This window comes from Xiphophorus hellerii, chromosome 1 (genome assembly GCF_003331165.1).
Source record: "Xiphophorus hellerii strain 12219 chromosome 1, Xiphophorus_hellerii-4.1, whole genome shotgun sequence".
Lineage (NCBI taxonomy): Eukaryota > Metazoa > Chordata > Actinopteri > Cyprinodontiformes > Poeciliidae > Xiphophorus > Xiphophorus hellerii.
This window is the reverse complement of record NC_045672.1, coordinates 10,251,033-10,269,966: the sequence shown is the minus strand read 5'-3', so window position 1 is coordinate 10,269,966 and position 18,934 is coordinate 10,251,033. Positions and strand designations below refer to the sequence as shown.

Below are 18,934 nucleotides of genomic sequence, written 5' to 3'. Positions count from 1 at the left end.
CACTTTTCTTATAGTGAAGGACAGTGGTGGCAGCAACATGTCTTTCTTGAGTTGACTGAAAAATGGATGGAGCTAAATTCATGACAATGCTGGAAAAAAATCTATCAAAGTCTAAAATCTATCAGTCTGGTCCACCTTCCAGCATTACAGAAACCCTAGACATCCAGTCCAGATTGATGAAAGACATAAAACCATATCCATGTGTTAGAATGGCCCAGTCAAATCTCACACCTACATATAGATTATAAAATGACTAAAAATGTCAATTTGGACCATGTAGTTATGAAAACATACAGGTTTTTTTCTATCTACACCTTAAAGCACAGTTACTATCATCATCCAGTCATGGTTTAATTGTTACTGAAGGATAATTTATTACATAAAATGGCAAAAATGACTGTCCATCTAACAATCAGCTGTCGTCCTCAGTAAGCTTGATAATTCAGCTATTTAATTAGTTCCACCATCTTGGTTTACCTTTACTGCTTTCACACATTCTCGCCTTCTGATCAGATTATTATTATTTATTTTTTTTTATCTGTCTTTTAATATTATCATGATCTTCCGTTTCTCTTGCATCCCTCTCAGGTCCTGATCTCTGAAGGTCTCGGGAAATACGCCAGGGACCCCAAGTTTGTGACAGCGGCCAAACACGAGATCGCAGACGCCTGCGAGATGACCATCGACGAGATGGAGAGCGCTGCCAGCAATCTGCTGAACGGCAGCATGGGTAACGGCGACGTGACGGGGACGGAAAGCGTCAGCTCAGACTCGCGACTCGCCGACGCGCACCAGAGGGACTACAGCGACGAGGAGCAGTACGTGGCTGTGAAGTGTGAGGAGGACCTAACGGACGAGATGATATGCATCACTTCTCTATAGCAGCAACTCACAGCGGACTCTGTCTAGTTTTATTTAGCGTATATCTCAGCAGGCCCTGCGGAGAACAGAAAATTAGAAACGGGGATAAACGTGAGAACAAAGTGCCTTGTTTTCTTTTCCTGCTTAGTAGATTGCAGCTAAAGCGGACACATGGTTATAGAGAAACAAAAACAACAAAAAAAAACTGCTGTAATTGAAATCAGGAGACATGAATCTATACGCCAGCCTCCAGGAAGGCAGGCCAGTCGTTAAAACTTGTTTTCTATTTTCCTAATTGACATCAGTTGGATAAAACTTCAAAACTTTTGGTTTTAGATTCTGAGGATGATATAACTCGGCTTTAGTGAGGATTACACAAGGCCGTAAATCACATTGTTTACTCCATGAAGAGCCAACACAACAAAAGCAAATGTGCCACCACTCACCACCTGCACACGCAAGCAGGAAAATGAAATAGACTTCTATTCTATTGTGTAAATAGTTTCAGGCGGCTAAGCATTTCTAAATCTTTCTGCCTGGTTCGCAGTATAGATGTCAAAAACTGATCGGGCCTTTGCTTTTCCGAGGACTTCCTGCAATTCGTTGCGTTTTATGTGTATAAAAAGTGTGATTTTACCCCTTATTGGTCAAGATTGATGAAAACATATATTTTTGTTTGCTTATCTGAATTAGATGGAAACAAAGCAGGAGCAGCTGAGACGGTGCCTTGTAAATGCAGACACGCCTCTTTCACCTTTTCCACATTTGGTCACATTAGAACCACACTACCTCAGTGTAGTTTACTGTGAATTCATTTGATAGACCAACAAAACCATGCACATTTTTGAACAGGAAGGAATAAAATACATTTGTTTTCGTCATTTACAAGTATGTTGTGCATTCGATTACACCCCTTTTACATACACACCCTAAATAAAATCAAGTAAAACAGGTTGCCTCCAGAAGTCAGTTAATAGGGTTTCCAGTTGTGGAAAAAATGTATTTGTCAAGCACTGTTAGGTGAAAATCAGTCAGGTTTATTTATATCTTGTGCAAAATGAGATCTTATAAGACAATAGCTAATGAACGGGTCAGAGTCGAGGCTCTGCCAAAAGGCAGAAGAAACCGCAGGATGGAAAAAGAATCGTGAGGAGGGATATGAATGTGAAATCGTTTTTGCGCAACTGAGAGTCATTACTCTGGACAAAAACGTCAGTGTGTTGGCAGCAAATTTCCCTCTGACAGAGACATAAAATGAGAACATGACATGGACATCAAATTAATGACGCCATAATAATACAATTAAACCCACTAAATAAGCAATGACTTAGATCAAAGCATATTTATATCCATGTTCAGAGTTTCTCTCTATCCAGTCTTAATGAACTTGAGGTATCTTGCAGCTAAAGACAAAAGGCGTATTTCAGTTTCTACATGTACAAACTCGACAGAAGCAAACCGCAGCTGTATTTACAGGAGATACAGATTCTCCAGAATATTGGCCTCACAGTTTTCATTCATTATTATGCGTTACTTTATATAATATCCCTGTAAAACCTGTCAAAGCTTGTGGTTGTAATGTGACAAATTGTGAAAAGGTTCAAGGGGCATGTATACTTTTGCAAAGGGCTCTATATTCAAATCAAGCTGCTGAGGTTGAAAAGTTCAGGGTTAAACGTTGTTCTCTTATTTTTTATTTGAAGAGGAAATTACATATCAATAATTAAAGACTTTGTCCTCAGGCATATCCTTCCACTCTATATGCTTTCCTGCCTGACCTTTATACTGATTTGTGTTGAAAACCAAACAAAAAAATCATAAAACAGTTTAAGAAAACTGCTTTCGCTGTCTCCTGCATCCTAAAATATGCAATTTGTCACTTTCCCAGAAATCATCCCAAAAGGATGGAGTTGAGTTTATTATGAGAAAAGGCTTAAATGTAAACCGTTTGACCAGATCTTGAGGCATGCGACTCTTTTACTCTCACCCATTTTTAACCGGAAACAATTCAGGATCGCCTCCACAGCTGCAAGAGTTTTACTTCAACGCTGTTTCACACACTGTAACGTTTTTTTTTTTGTTGACCAGATGTGAAATCGGGTGGAATAGCTCTCACATGTGATGAAGGACACGTATAACAAATCTCCATGCTGAACATTTTCCGGGGGTGAGCTCATCCATCTATCTCAGCCCTGGCATGTTTTCTGTGAAGCTTTTCCCTGAAAGCAGTTTCAAAAACAAACACTTCTGTGAAGAGAGAAGATGACCACGCAGCTCCAGGATGACGTGAGGCTCGGCTTTCTGAATATTTGCTCCAACTTCGGACAGCATGTTCCGCTACGCACCGCCAAGCTATAATAACTTGCGGATATCGGCTCTGGGCTGTGGAATAGCAATGTGTGCAATCAAAGGGCTTCTTTACTGATACGACCAAAACAAAGGGATTGCTGTGCGCAGCTACACACACTTCACCACAGTAGACACACACATGCGTAAACAACAGGGACTTACGTATTTTATAACCACATTAAAATTGAAACTAATTATAAAAATATTTGGCTGGATTAGGATATGATTTGTTCTTTTTCCTACAATTGGATAGCAGTAATGGGGGAAACAACACAGAAACAGTTGAAATTAAAAATTAATTTAATATTTAGTGACCTCACCTGGTCCACATGTTTCAGTTAAAACCTCAGATGAAAGCAACACACGTCACAATAAAACTTAACATTATCTAACAAAAACCTTTACCATGCCTGCAAAAGTCAGTGTGAAACAAATAGGATGGCATGTAGCTGTAATAACTTGTATCTTCTTTTAAGCTGTTTTATAGGAGTTTTGGCCACTCTCCATTACATAATTAATTAAGCCCATCAATATTTGCAGAAAGTCAAATTATGCAATAACTTTTATAAGGTCCTGAAAGCATTTCAATCAGCTTGAGGTCCGGACTTTGACTAATCCTATTTATACTCATTGATTCACTTGGAGTCATCTTCCTGATCGTCTCACTTTTTTTTATGGTGTTGATAACATATTCTAATTGTATTCAGAATAATCCAAGATTTAGCAGTGACTTCAGTATCCAAGTACTGAGGCTACAAAAATGCCCAAATCATTACCCTTACACCACTATACTGATAGTGGGAATGTTTTACTGTTACCATTGAATATTACATCTTTCTACAAAAATACCTTTTTAAAGGCAACTTTACTTACCTAATATACAATATTGAGTTCTTTTAAGTGCAAAAATAATCCCTTCTTGAATCATTGGGCAGAAACTACAACTTATTCATGAGAACTGGCTGATGTCTTTCATTTTTCAGGATTGTATTAACACATTCTTGAACAGTAGAGACAAGCAAACTCTTTGGAAAAACAAATATTGTGTCATTTGCTTATCTGAGGTTGGATAGACGCAGTAAGAGTTTAAAGACCGTGAGTCAGAGTTTGTCTTACACCAACAGGAAAATAACCCTGACATTTGAAAGCTTAAGTTCTTAACGAAACAGAAAACTTTCAAGTACTAAGATAATCGAGGGTAAAAGGAAAACATTTACTTAAATAGCTGCAGTTCATTCATTCTCTTTCCAAACCTGTCCTACAGTAGTGAGGTGTCTTGGGTTACCAGCCTATCACAGGACGTTAGCAGCTGTTTTGTACCAAACATCTACCTTATTCAGTTTTTTAATCAATTGCTGCTTCTAGAAATAACTTTATAAAAAAGCCAAAATATTAGCCGACGCTGCATGATGCTGCCATCAGTCCAATTGTCAAATGTCATCCCACTTACAGAAGAACACAATTTATATTACAGGTATCTGAATACATCAACAATTTAGTTTTATCAGGAGATAAAGTGACAAAGAACACAAGGCTTGGTTGTGCAACTTAGCTTTATTTTTTCTACTTTGCCACTGCTTTACAGAAGTCTGTAAAAGGTTGTAAAAAACAAAACAACAAAACAATTTGTATAGTGTTTGTAAGAACTAACTTGAAGATTTCTGCTTTCTACCTATTTGTGTATAAAACACTCTAAAAGTTGTCTTTATCTACTTTGTAGCATAATAATTAGTACCTTCTAGATTTTGTACCAACAGAAGCAACATCCTTGTTTTGTACATTTGAATTTTTTGCCTGAAATGACGATGCACCTGCTGATTTTTGTAATAATTGCTAAATAAAGAGGACAAGGTCAGGACGGCTTGTTGACAATCAATGCAGAAAAAAATAATAATAAAGAAAAGCTTTGATATATTAACATAAAATATCCTTTCCTGATTCACATGTTTATTCCGTCATTAAAAAACATAAAAAAGATGATTAATGCATCATTGCACAACGATGCATTATAGTGTAAACAATAGCTGTCACAGTACGCATTATTAACAAAGACACACAATTTAACACAGTTAAGGTCATTGTAGTAAATAAGGTCCATTGTAGCTTATAATACGGATTAATTGATTTCATTCAATACTTAAGATATTAGTGAAGATATTAAAAAAATCACAACAAATATGCATCAACTTCAATCACAAATTCTTTGATACCAACACTGACGGCAATATAGGCACTATTTCTTTTATTATATTCCTATTGTTTAAAAACGTTAATTTTCCTTATTAGTCATTTATAAATTTTAACAAGATAATCTACGTAATCATTCACAAAAACAATACAAAAAATAGATTTTATTTAATGTATACTTGGGATTTTTAAGTTTTTTTAGTGTAGATAAACAAGGTGTATTTTAACATAATTCACCATGTTTGATATTAGCTGTTAATATTACTGCATAGTTTGAAAACATCTTAGGTTTAGCCTGAGCCATTTGGGAGCAAAAAAAACTACATGAGGTCTACCGGCATTAAATCGCAAATGGATTTTCCATTGTTTTCCTAAGTGGATCAGGAATGTCGAAACATTTTCCCGAAACATACAAAGGACCTTTTGAGTCATGATCAGTAAAACAGGCACAACCATTATGGAAATCTCTCAAGGCAATCGCAGAGGAAATATTTTTTTCTGGCCTGAAATAAAAACGTGGAATGGATGCGTTTCCACTTTTTGGAGACTCAGAATAACAACGCAGTCGGCATTTTTGTTGCAGTGCAGGAAATGCGAGCGAACTCTACGGAAGCGAACAGCGTTTCGACTTTTCCCCAGGGTCACAGAGCGGGGCCACAAAGTTGACTCTGAACTCAAGGAAACAACTGAAAGCTGATGGATAAAGATCCGACACAGCGCCAACTTAGTTTTTTCTAGACAGCCAGACAACAGAGGTGACCGCGTGTTGTTTATGTGCAGAAAGCTTACAGAGTGAGTTAAGTAGCTGTAGTCCTAAATATAGACAATTTATGCTAATCTCCCCCGGATTTCCCTTGATACGTGCTGCATTAGAGAGGAGTAACTTGTTGGGGCCAAATAACATTTGAGAAAATTACCGTAACTGCAATCAGCCTGCAGTCATTTACTGTCTACAGTGTGCTTGTTGTGACAGGCACCTTAAGCAGCATAGGTGAACTCCTGAACAGTAGGACACGAACTGATTATGTGGGGGAAAAAATGAGACTTGTATGACACAAATCTTAATCACTTTTTAACTTGATCTTGGAGCTAGAGTTGCACTTTTCTACTTTTGTCTTGGATGCATATTATGGCATGCATTAATGCAACAGTTCTGTGCTCTAAAAGTGTCAACAACACTACTCTTCTGTAACGTTCAGGTGCATTTTCTTCACTTTTTTCCCCACATATATTTTTTAAATGAAATGAACTATTAAAAGCAAAAGCCTTGAGACCAAATCTGTTGTGAGCAAGCGGTATAAAAATGCGTTGAAATTAATTGAACACAATTGAGAAGGAAAATATGTAAAAATGGTGTTTGCCCTTTAAATGCTTCTTTGCCCTAAAATGCAACAACTGCAATCTAGAAAAAAAAAAAACAAAAAAACAAACTATTGCACGTTAGTGTAAACAGATCTACTAGTGTTAGAGACTGAAAAAGGCAGTTATTTTTGCTCACAAAATCTTAAGTCGCTTCCTTTTTCACTTTTACATATGTTTTAAAGCTTTTGGTTTTTTTTGGTTAAAAAAAAGATGATGCCTTTACGACTTATGCCAGAAAACAAGTGTTGTTCCAGCTTTTCTCAAATAAAAAATGCTGATGTAGGCAGCTTCGCAGGCCAATCTAATCAGCACCAATCTTTTTCTAAACACAAAAGCAACCGTGCGAGCACACTGGCTAATGTCTTGCACTAAAAACATCCCTTTTTTGAGATAAGGTTAACTCGAACAGAAACTAAGCAGCGATTGCCTTCCTGTTATCTTGAACAGTGTGCAACAGACCTAAGGAAATGAGCTAAACAGAACAGCTGCAGGTTTGCAGGGAGGAAGCTGATCGGTAGACAAGAGGAAAGGCAGAACCTTGCACTTTAGCTGAACCGTCATATCGGAGAGGCATTAAATCATAATGAAAGTGACAATAATATTTCAAGCTGAACCAAATGGCTTAGAGTCTGCTTTTTGTTTTGTTAGTGTTTCACATGTTGCTCCCTAATACTTAAACTTAAAACAATTCAAGCTGTGGATACAGTGAAGTTGAGATGAACCATGTTGTTGGTGCAAACAGCATTCCCCTTACGTCCTCATGTATTAGTAGATTTAAACAAAAACACTGAGCAAGTGTTCAGTTGATAAGGCTCTTCCAGGTACTGTTTAGATTCTGCAAAGAGCAATTTGCATTTACTGCACAGCTGCTACGCGGCAGGCTGTAATAATCTCTACTTTTAGAATGATGTATGATGTCTTAGTGTGTTGGTCCCAACCGACAGACTGCCCTGCATATCGAACTTCACGCTAAATCCTTCACTTCAACGCAACGGGTTATTTGTGGAGTTCAAAAAGAGTGTAAAAGGTTAAACAAAACTAAGTCACATTTTTTTGATTTTTGTTGATTAAATTCCCTGCTGCTTCCCACCTCAGAGATCGTTATAGTTAAATCACCGAATCGGCCGATCATCTCTGCGTTTCGAGCGTCGTGGGCTGGTACACGGGAACCCCGGGTTCCACCAGAAGGAGGCCGACCTCTGATCATGTCGGCTGCCTTCTCCTGCCATCATGATCGTAGGGGCGTTCAGGTTCCCGCTCACGATGCTGGGCATGATGGAAGCGTCGACTACCCGCAGTCGCTCCAGACCCAGGACGCGTGCGCTCGAGTCCACCACCGCCGTCGGATCGGAGGCGGACCCCATTTTGCAGGTGCAGGAGGGATGGTAGGCGCTGTCGGCCTTCTGGCGGACGAAAGCGTCGATGTCGGCGTCCGACTGGACCTGGAGACCGGGCTGGACTTCGGGACCGCGGAACTGGTCGAAGGCACTCTGAGCGAAAATTTCTCTGGACAGTTTGACACACTCCCTGAATTCCCACACATCAATATCTGCAAAGATCAGATAGCAAACACACATGATTCTGTTTTATCTTCTGCTCTATTTCAGTCAAGCAACCCTCTTCGGTTCTTACCAGTGGAGAGATAGTTTGGCTGGAGAATTGGGTGATCGGTGGGATTGGCACTTTTCAGCTTCATCCAGCCAATGCTAGTGCTTCTCATTGGTCCAACATGAACCTAGGACATGAGAACATTCCTTATTTTTGAAGACTTTTACACTTTTAGAGATGTTGGCAGGATAGCAGAGGCTCCAGCAGATTAAGCTTAATAAATAATTTACTCAGATAAAAATCAGTCAATTAAGAAAATAGGACTTCACAAACAATGGTAAGTGATACTGGGATTTTTTAAATTAATTTCTTATAGGAAAATTGTTCATAAAGCCCTTAAGAAAGTATTTTTTGAGTCACCTTTGTTGGCCCTGTCGAGAACAGATGTTTTTATTTTAGGAACAACAACATATTTACTTTTGTTACACTCCTTGTCTGAGTTACTGTGCGATGGTGCTGTCATCTAAGGACCTGAGAGTCAAACTCTGATCATATCTCTGATGTCTGACATTTGCCATGTCCCTGGATCCAAAGTTTTTAAATCTTGTGTCCAGGTAGGGGCTGCTACTGAGACCCCAAAAGGCTTCAATGCTCCTGAATCAGTGCTGGTACTCTACTAACAGCACACCTGCTAGCTTGCTGCCTTGGAGCCTTATGAGATGCAGTCAAGCTTCCAAGTGATGTTACCATCAGGAAGATCACCTTTGAGACAGACAAATGTTTTTCAGATTATCTCTCTCTTGCTGCTTCTTCAAATGGTCTCTGGGTGTCAAGGGAGAGCCCCACCACTGACCACACATAGTGAGCTGTACCCAAGAAAGCAAAGTACAACTGCTTCCTTTTTCTCAATTGTCTCTTAAACTTGTAGAATACGCAGTTCCAGTGTGCTTCAACTGATTGGATGAGTTTGTGCTCTGGAAACTTAAAACGTTTCTGGATGTGCAAAGCATGGATAACGTGCCCAACCTACTTTGTGAAACAGCTGCGACCATGTTGGCACCAATGTCTGAGACTACTCCCTGAGTTCTGGTAGTTCTGTCCTATTCTTCAGTGATTCTTTTCAATTTGAAGATATCTGGTGTTTTTCTCATAAGGAAAGGATTTTTTTCACGGAGATCGGAGAAGTGCCTTCAGTAAACTCTTAAAACCGTTTTGTTGAGAGAGCTTGTAGGTCCTTCATGATCATCGCAGCAATGCAAAAATATTGGGATACCGTTGTCTGTAACCTCTATAGGAATACCATTTTTCCTTTAATTAACACAAAAGGATGAGCATATTCATCCTATATTCATATTTTAAGTTTGTGGTACATATATTATTTTTGAGTTCCAGTATGATTTTATTCAGCTGCCTGAGTAGATGATAATAGTTTAATTAGTCTGCATCTCTGATCAACTTTTACCAACGTTTTATCTTGGAGTTCACCAGAGGGTGAACTGCTTTGATATGTTTATGTAAATTTATGGTGTTACCACAGTGATAAATTCTCTCTTCTGCAAAGGGAGGGTGAAGTGAGCCTGCATGATCGAGGAGTCGAGGGGCGCGGGAGGACGCGCCGTCTGCACTGACAGTGCTGGAGAGAAGCTGCACTTATGAGGAAATTAAACAAGTGTATTTGAAAGAGAGCAGATGTTTTTAATATAAACATTACAAAGGTATGACATCTTGGAGTCATATTAAAAAAGTAAGCTCTTAATGTTTGGCATTGACATTTGGCATGAACTCTGGGAAAATTTCTGAAATTTGCAGGACATTTGGAAGAGACAACAGTATTGACAACAACAGTAATACCAATGCTCACCTTGGTGTCTATTTGAATCAATGCGCCCAACCCTACTTAAAGTTTTGCACTGTAGAATTTGTTTATTTTTATAAGTCTCCTCTTAAATGATCTATCTGCAGGGAAAGACGGAGTTAACCCACAGCTATTTTCCTTTGTATAAGGCACTTATTAGTGGGGAGGTTCAATTCTCTGGAAGAGAGAATCATTTCCCGAGAAATTACTGTGAAGAGCCAAGTTTGTGATTTTAATGTGAGTTTCCATGGAACAGTAAAGGGAACTCTGTATCTAATCCTTTGTCTCTTCAACCTCTTGTTAGCATAAAGTTTATTAATAGCAGTCTAAATGAAAGTAATGAATAAATTTGGCCGCCCGGACTGCCCACAGTCAGGAGGAAGAAAAAGAAAAGAGCATATTTGTTATTTGTCGCACCTGATACGCTTCTATCTTTGAAGGAACCCGGCCGTGGTCAATAACTTGTGAAGGCAGAAAATGAAACTGAATGTCAGGGTGTGTGACGTGAGGTCGACTGCGGATAAACCCTCCGCTCTCCAAGTGGGCTGTAGCTCCGTAGCCTGGGGGAAGAAGATTGAGATGATAAAAAAAAAAAAAAACACACAATCACAAAGCTGATAAAAAAAGTAAGTGTGCCAACTGTATGTCTGGCACAGCTAATGTTCCTAATTGCCAAACCACAAGGTGGTTTCCTGCAGTAATCAATTGTCAATCAGTGCATTTCGTCACCATGCAGAACATTTCACAGAAACACCGAGTTATATTTGAGGCAAATTCTGCGAATTGCATTGAGTAAAAATTGAACAAAAAAATTCCTACAGGGTATATACTGTATGTGTCTTAGTTTTGTAAATAAACAAAACATTTAGGTAAAATAACAAAAATATTATAATGCTGGGAAACAACGTAGAACAACGTTTCCCAACCGTGGTCCTCAAGGCACACTGCCTTGTATAATAAAGATGCTTCGCTTCAGCACGCCTGATTTTAACTGGAGGCCAATTTAGGTTTCTGATAAACCTGACATCTGACTCAGGGTTTGTTTCAAGCAGGAGCACATCTGAAACAGGTGGGACATCTGAAACGGCCAGGGTCAGGAAACACATTCCATAAAATATGTACATTTCACAAGATTATTATGCTCTCACATGTATTTCTGCAGGGCATTGGAAATGATTTGTGACATAAAAGCACAAAGTAGTGCACCGCGCTAATGTGGAAAGAAAATGACAAAATAATGAAGAACTTTTCAAAACCATTTACAAATAAAAGTTTGAAATGTGTGACCTACATTTGTTTTCACCAGGTCTGGGCGATATGGCTGAAGAACGATGCGAGCATTTCATATCCGGTAAAGTAAAGTATTGGTTAGGGTTTTTTTTTTTGTTTTAAATACTTAAAATACTGCCAATTATAATTCTGTTTTAGCCATAATTTTCTCTCAAGCGGTTGAGCTGTTTGCTCTCCTCGTTGTTTATTTCTGAGCAGTTATGAGGCACGGTGGCGAAACATGAATCTGCTGATGCACAAGTCACATTAGAGGCTTGCCATAAGCCATATGGAAAACACAGAAAAGCAAACTGGTCACGTGAAGTAGAAATGTCATATTTCAGATTCTGATCAGCACAAAATGCAAAATGCTGAAAGTCATGCATCATTTTAATTCCACTTCAGCAGTAAGAACTACTTGTGTTTCGTCTAACATACGACTGCAATAAAGTGCATCAAAGTTTTGCATAATTGTAATGTGATAAAACAGTAAAAACGTCAGGGGGTATAAATACATTTGCAAGGTGAATTTGGTTACCGGTAAAAAGAGTGAGCCACTCGAGGCCAATCTTGATCATGTGGAAAGGTTTCTGCGCCTTGTACAAGGTGATGGGCTGAGTGCACTGCTGCTGGACGTACAGCTCCAAGTGGTCCTGCAGATTATTACCAACGCCTGAACAACAGGGTGAAAAAGACAGAAGCTTTTGTTCAGTTTAATCCAAATCCAATTAAAAAAATACTTCAATAAATATAACCTTATTACGTTTTTGCTGAAAGGCAGAAAATTCAAGTTTGTTCAAAGAGTTATTATGCAGTTGACAGTGATGACAGGGGACAGAAAGGATTCTCAGTAGTGGTTTGTATTGCGGTGAATCTGAAGAAGCTTCTTATTCATTCATTCAGTAAAAGTATTCTGAGCATTTCTGCAGTTGGCAGGACTCTAACTTGAAGCCTGAGGTAGCCTGGTAAAAACCAGGCCTGTTTGTCTTGTGCAGATAGTCTGGGATCTCGACTATTGAGAAACGATTGCTTCCCGTTTTAAATTTCCAATAGTTAACGTTTGCCTTGAATTGACGTATGAATTACGCCAATTCAAGGCTACGATGCTTACCGGAAATTGTCTGCTCTGTAAACAACCATCCTCCGCTACGAAGAGAGACGTGCTGATCCGAACGAGGCAACTGTTCAATATGTGGAAGCGAGGCCATCACAGACTGTCTCCGCTGCCATTGCTAAAACTACAGGCAGACTACAATTCTAAAACAGCGCAGAAAATCAACGTCATCATTCACTTCTTCTGTTCCCTGATTGGTCTGGTACAACATCTAGAAGAGGGAATCCAAGCGAGTGAGAGAAACCCCAGACTGTGACCTAAGCAACATCTTTTTTTGAGTGAAGTTACACGGGAAGGCGAGAGCCAGGCTAAGTTGGAGGTAGTACGCGGTGAAAATGAATGGTGAGAGTACAATCCCCTGTGGTGCTCCACTTATTGATGACTTTATCAAACAAAACATTTTAGTCTCGTAGTCCGTAGTTTCTTTGTAAGGTAATCAATCCAAGTAATTGTTGAGCCACCTACTTGAAAAACATTTTCTATTAGAGAAAGAAAACAACATGCTTGTAAAGTTACAGTGGTTGTGCAACAGCTGCCTCCTTCAGCTTTACTAGAGCCAGCTACCAAAGCACGGAAAGGTCAAAAAGTGACTCAAAATCCTACACGCATTAAGATCTAATCTCCAGCAGAGAATGCATCCATCGCAAAGTCAACAGAGTCTTTAAACTTCACGCACCTGGCAAGTGCTGAATGACAGGAATGCCCAGGTCTTTCAGTTCATCTGCATTTCCCACACCAGACAGCATGAGAAGCTGAGGGGAATTGATAGCTCCTCCACTCAAGATCACTTCTTTATCTGCAAACACCTGAACAATAATGGAAAAACTGAGTCTGTGAGCTGTTGTAAAGAAGAAAAGCATGGAAAAATGGTAACCGTGATTTTTAAAAAATATACACCTTTAATCAGCTTTTTTAATCTACTGTATTATGTGAGATAGTTGTGCTTCTTACTCTCTTTTTCGCTCCGTTCTGCACGTACTCCACCCCCACAGCACGCTTGCCATCAAACAAGATCTTGGTGGTCATGCAGTGCACCTCCGTCTTCAGATTGGGCCGACCCAATGCAGGTCTGAGGTAGGCGCTGGCAGAGCTCCATCTCTTCCCTAGAAACATGTGTTCATTCAGACAAGATTTATTTGTGCAGTAAAATTCCTGGAGATTAGTGGTATGTACTTTTTCCAGCCAGCTCAGCGCTCCATTTTTGAGACGATACAATCCCCAGTTCTAAAGATTTTGCTTTAGCTCTAGATTAGAAGTTTGGTTTTCAGTAGTGGCCAATTTACTGATATTTTCTAACATTTCAGTGTTGGCAATTAAACCAAAACATACAAAAGATTAAATATAGGATCATATTTCACATTTTGCAACAATCATGAAGTTTCTTTTCTCACTGAGAACACATTATTTCATCATTTCAATTCAGTTTTCTGATGATCCTGAAGGTTTTCACAGCACTTAGTATCTCGTTAGCATTAGCAAGTTTTCCCTCTTACTAATGCGCTAAGGGACTACATAAGCACCATATTGGATGAGATGTTCGGACATTTGGGGCGATTATTAAATAATCAAGCACCTGTAATAAAATTACAAAAAATATAGTTATTAGGCTCATTGGTTAGTTACCGGTAATTAAAGCATCTTCTGTATTAAGCTTAACCTGATCTCAATACCACCAATGCAGTCTTTAACTCCTCTTTCCATCATTTTTATTAAACCTCAAGTGTTTTGCTCTCTGTTTCTGTTACCTTTGTAGACGGTCATGTCCATCCAGCCAACGCCTTCCTGTTGGTATCCATTCATGTCATCAGTGAAGGGGTATCCTGCCTGCTGGCCTGCTTCGATAAAAGCCTTGTGCAGGGGATGGTTGGTCTTTCCTCTGGACACGTGAAGAGGTCCGCTGCCACCTCTGTACCTGCAATACAAAGGTGGAAAAACACAATATTACAATATCTCACAAATGCTTAGTAGGTTTCAAACTCCAGCAGGAAGTGTGGGAGAATCATATAAGCACCTCTCCTACAAAATGTTCATTAATGTTAGACAATTGTCTTATTAATGTTGATAATAACAAAGCTACTTAGCATACGTTATGTAGTCCAGACACTATGTCTACACTAATGAAGATTCACTCATCTCAGAATGATAATTGCTTTAAGTTGGACATATTTACTAATTAGTTCAATTAGTAGTTTATGCAGTCCTGAGTCCCTCTATGACTGTGAATAAAGCCCTGTCATTTCAGCCAAAGAGAGAATATTAAGAATACAATAACTAAACCAAAGTTTAGTTATTGTAATTAACTGTGACAAACAAACAGTTTGACTCACAGTTTGTGAGTCAAACTGTGTTTGACTCACAGTTTGTGAGTCAAACTGTGACTCACAAAAGATAACCTACTCAGTCCAGACTAAACGCTTTATCTCAAGAATAATTGGGCGCATCAGAAACAGCACACAGGACAAGAGCTGTTGCTTCAGGAAGTGCCTCACATTTCTTTTCATTTGCACCCCCGTAAAATTTATTTTCACACTCACCAGTACAGGTGGCAACAGTGTTGCCACAACTTATGTAATCAGCGTCTGGGAAAAAACGTGAATCGTGATAAAACAAGAAGCGGAGTTTCAAATTTCCGTTAGCAAAGACACATTGACACTCTGGACACATTTCTGTTCATCTTAAAACAGACATAGACAGACTTTGTTGTCATACAATTAAAGTAAGCCTATTACATCTAAAGTGTCCTCTTGTACCTAGAATATATGAAATACATGCAGGAAAACTTTTTTCCATTGACTGAAGTTGCTTGGCTTCTGGTGTTGAACTTTCTATGAGTTCAACACCGGTTTGAAATGTATTATACTGTGTTCATACTATCAGACTGGTGAACCTGATGATGTTTTCTAAACCTAGAAGACTGATAGTATTGTTCAGACTGTTTTTGCTCAAACTATTTTCCCATTGCTGGTTCTATGACAGCAAAAGTAAATGTTCAATTAATGTCTTCCAATTATGAATACACACTATTATTTCATACCGTCTACTATCACAGCTCCAATACTTGACAGAACCTCTGTAGTGGAGTTGTCTTTTTGATAAAGGGTAAGTTTTATTTTTAAAGTAGTCTCATGATTGTGTGGCTTTAATTGCGTAAGGGTAAGGATTTATAGCCAATAAAAAAAAATGATTTTTTTAAATGCATTGTCACTTTGTGATAAAAGATCATATCACCCATTTTTAAGATTCTGTCAAACGGATGCAAATAAAAAGTAATTGACCAAATAAATAAAGCGATTTGAGGATAGTACCTGTTTTCTCCCAGTTCATGGCACTGAGCTTTTCTGAAGTAAGGCAGACAATGCTCATAGTCCCATCCCTCTGCACCCTCTCTCTGCCAGCGGTTGTAGTCCTCTGCATGCCCACGGATGTAAACCATAGCATTAAGTGAGGAGGATCCTCCCCAGACTCGACCCCTGGGCCAGTACAGCACCCTGTTGTCCATTTGGGCCTGAGGTAATGTGTGGTAGAACCAGTTATACCTGAAGAGGCGTGAAAAGAAACACAGAAGGACAATTAAAAGAAAATTCTGAGCTCTGAATTATTATCAAAACAAAAGTTTATCAGTCACTGGCGTAAACTGAGGATGATCTAATTGCTTAAATTTATACTCAATCACCGTACTTGTCATCACAGAGGTTGTAGGTCAGCGCGGCTGGCATGTGGATCTTCCACGAGAGTCGGGAGCTTCCCAGCCACTTGTCCTTGGGTCCGGCCTCCAACAGACACACGGACTCCTGGGCGTCTTCTGTCAGGCGATTGGCGAGGACGCAACCTGCTGACCCTGCCCCAATAACCACATAGCTATAGGATGGAGTTTTCTGATTGGATGCAGGTGAGGATGAAGCGTTCTGGTGAGAAGCTGAGGTAGTGAAACATCTGCAATCGAGCAGGAGAGGTTAAAAAGAAGTCCCGTATGTTTGGCCATTTCTTTTGAAAAAGTGCGTCAAGAAAGCACCTGCCGTCCTTCATGAATCTCCTCCAGGTTCCTGTCGCAAGTCTCTGAGCTCCTGCTTGGCCCATCATGGCCAAAGACGGCATTTTGGGGGATGCTTCCTTTATGAACTGTACATTACAACGATGATTATTTAGCAGAGGACACAAGGTGAGTGTAAAACTGAAACACGGGATGAGGATTTCTTCAAGTACAGACCTGCCAAATGGAAAACCCAAGTGAAGCATATAGGTTTTTCCCAACAGTCAACATTTGTCAAAGGTCAGTGAACTCACTTGTTTTGTCTTTAATTCCTATACCTGTTGTTCTAGTATTAGTACCGGCTAAAATATTGATGCATGACAAACCTCAAGCGTCACACATTTGTGACTAATGCTGAGCAATGGATTTATCATTGTGGTTCTCTTTAAGTTCTCATTTTGCCTTTTCTGTCAAACAGGTTCTGACAATTATTTCACCATGTGTGATACTCTGCTGCAAACAGGCTTACTCTGCACTAAAATTTACAGCACCTGCAATAAACTGTCTGGTCTTGCAAATATTTAACTGCAGAAAGTAGTTGCCAGGTCTGCTTATCCCAAGTACCTTAAAGCAAACAAATACAGAAGCGCGTTATGCAATTTTGGACATGTTTCAAGTACAGTAGCTGCCTCCGGTACATTGTGTGAGCCTCCAGTTAGTTTTTACTTACTCTGCCATTAAAGAAAAGAAAATTAGACTTTGACGTCTTGCAGGATTACTCTGTCTGGGCCATTGCGTTTTTGTACATGTGACATAACGATGTCAGAATTTACAGAAAATATAGTGCAGTTATAAATCAAATAACTGCACTTCCTGTGAGCTGATCATACGGGCCTTTTAACACGGGAAAAACACTGCTATTTTGACCAATGAATGTACAGTGGTCAAATGATACGTAATGGGAGTACTTTCCTATTATGTATCATTTTTAAAACCCAAGGGTTTCACATGTTTGACGTAAGAGCTAACCGTCAGTGCAAAACTCCTTTATCAGCAAATCTTAGTGTTATCTGATTTGGTCATAGACGTGAGGAAAATTTTAAAGCGCTACTATTGTAAATACTTCCCTTTACAATGAAGCCTTGCTCAGAATTTACCACGTCTGGTTTTTCTTTAGGTCAGCTGACTCTTACTGATTCCAGTTTTGTCTTTTTCTAAATAGTCAAACTTTAAAGGGGGGAGAGGGGGGGGCGAGGTGCTGCAGCTTCTTTAGATTATTTAAAAGTTTAGAATAAGAATAAAATGAGACTTAAAAAAATGATTCCTCAAAAGGTACCAAAGCAAACCTTGATGAAATTCAAGTGCAATGTCTATGCATTTGGTTAGATTTAGATCAGTCCAATGTAGAAGTATATTTGAACCATTCATAAATATCCTCATTTAATTTCCACTTCAATGGTAGACATCATTTTGACTGAAAATTGTAGAAGCTGTTACTTTTGATGCATTTAATAAATATCTTTGATTGTTCAGCGCATGACCTTGATTACCAATCAAGGTAAAATTGGATGATTCAGTCGGAGCATCTCTAGCAGTTCCTCTTCTAGAATAAAAATATAAACAACAATCACCACTAATATTCAGCGCAAGTTAAATAACTGACCAAGGGTTACTTTTTGTTCGTCTTTTTAGTTTAAGCACATCATTAATGATTAACAAGCACATAATTAACAATTGTAATTGCACAAGTTCAATGCATTGTGCTAAGAGCCTCATTACTGTGCGCAGACCTGTTCCTCTGTTCAGACATGGCAACACAGACTGACTGCTTCTATTTACAGCTTTCAGTTCAAAGGTGGCGGTGAAACGCGGAACAGAGTACTAGTGTGCTTTATTGTAAAAACTGCTTGCTTAGCACTCAATGACAGCACGCTAGATCCACCTGATAACATGAATGTGCAAAAACACTTCTTTCCTAAGATTCAAACTCCACTGTTTAAAGTTTCCATTATCTATTTTTGCTCCTAAAGGCCACTTTCACGACATTTATTATCAGTCTTTATTCCTACACAATCGATAGGTCTACATCATGTATTTGATTAAACGTACATTTTTTTTAAGGATTAAAAAGTTTTTGAAAGTCGAATAAAGTGCTTTACAAATACTGAGTAGTGTGTAAAGCACTGGTGACAGTTTTACAGATTAAACTCCTAACTTTGCTTAGAAAAACTGTGAAACAGCTAGTTAGCTGCTTCTGCTCGATGTTAGGGGAAAACCGCTGCATGTGAATTCAGAAACTACGTTTAATCAAGCTGACCCAGAGTCAGAGGACGCTTCCTACCAACCTACATGAAAATGCATCATTGTCCGTCATGCTAAGTAGTTTTTTTTTTTGTATTTTGCCCTTACCTTCGCTTTA

At 39.0% G+C, this 18,934-nt stretch overlaps 2 protein-coding genes across 2 annotated transcripts in view; one reads left to right on the top strand and one right to left on the bottom strand.

The window, feature by feature from the left end:
* The window catches only part of cacna1db (calcium channel, voltage-dependent, L type, alpha 1D subunit, b), a 75,833-nt gene extending 70,768 nt beyond the window's left edge, over window positions 1–5,065 (top strand). Inside the window, 1 exon segment of the mRNA XM_032570995.1 lies at window positions 589–5,065. Within this exon segment, the coding sequence (XP_032426886.1) occupies window positions 589–882 (294 nt within the window). The 3' untranslated portion in view covers window positions 883–5,065.
* Window positions 4,746–18,890, bottom strand: chdh (choline dehydrogenase). The gene is given in 12 exon segments (XM_032571007.1): window positions 4,746–7,947; window positions 7,949–7,981; window positions 7,983–8,308; window positions 8,392–8,494; window positions 10,580–10,722; window positions 11,970–12,104; window positions 13,222–13,351; window positions 13,497–13,648; window positions 14,291–14,457; window positions 15,851–16,081; window positions 16,224–16,478; window positions 16,558–18,890. Coding segments are annotated over 12 exon segments (1,959 nt in total). The 5' UTR covers window positions 16,782–18,890; the 3' UTR covers window positions 4,746–7,887.
* Between the last annotated feature and the right edge of the window lie 44 nt (window positions 18,891–18,934).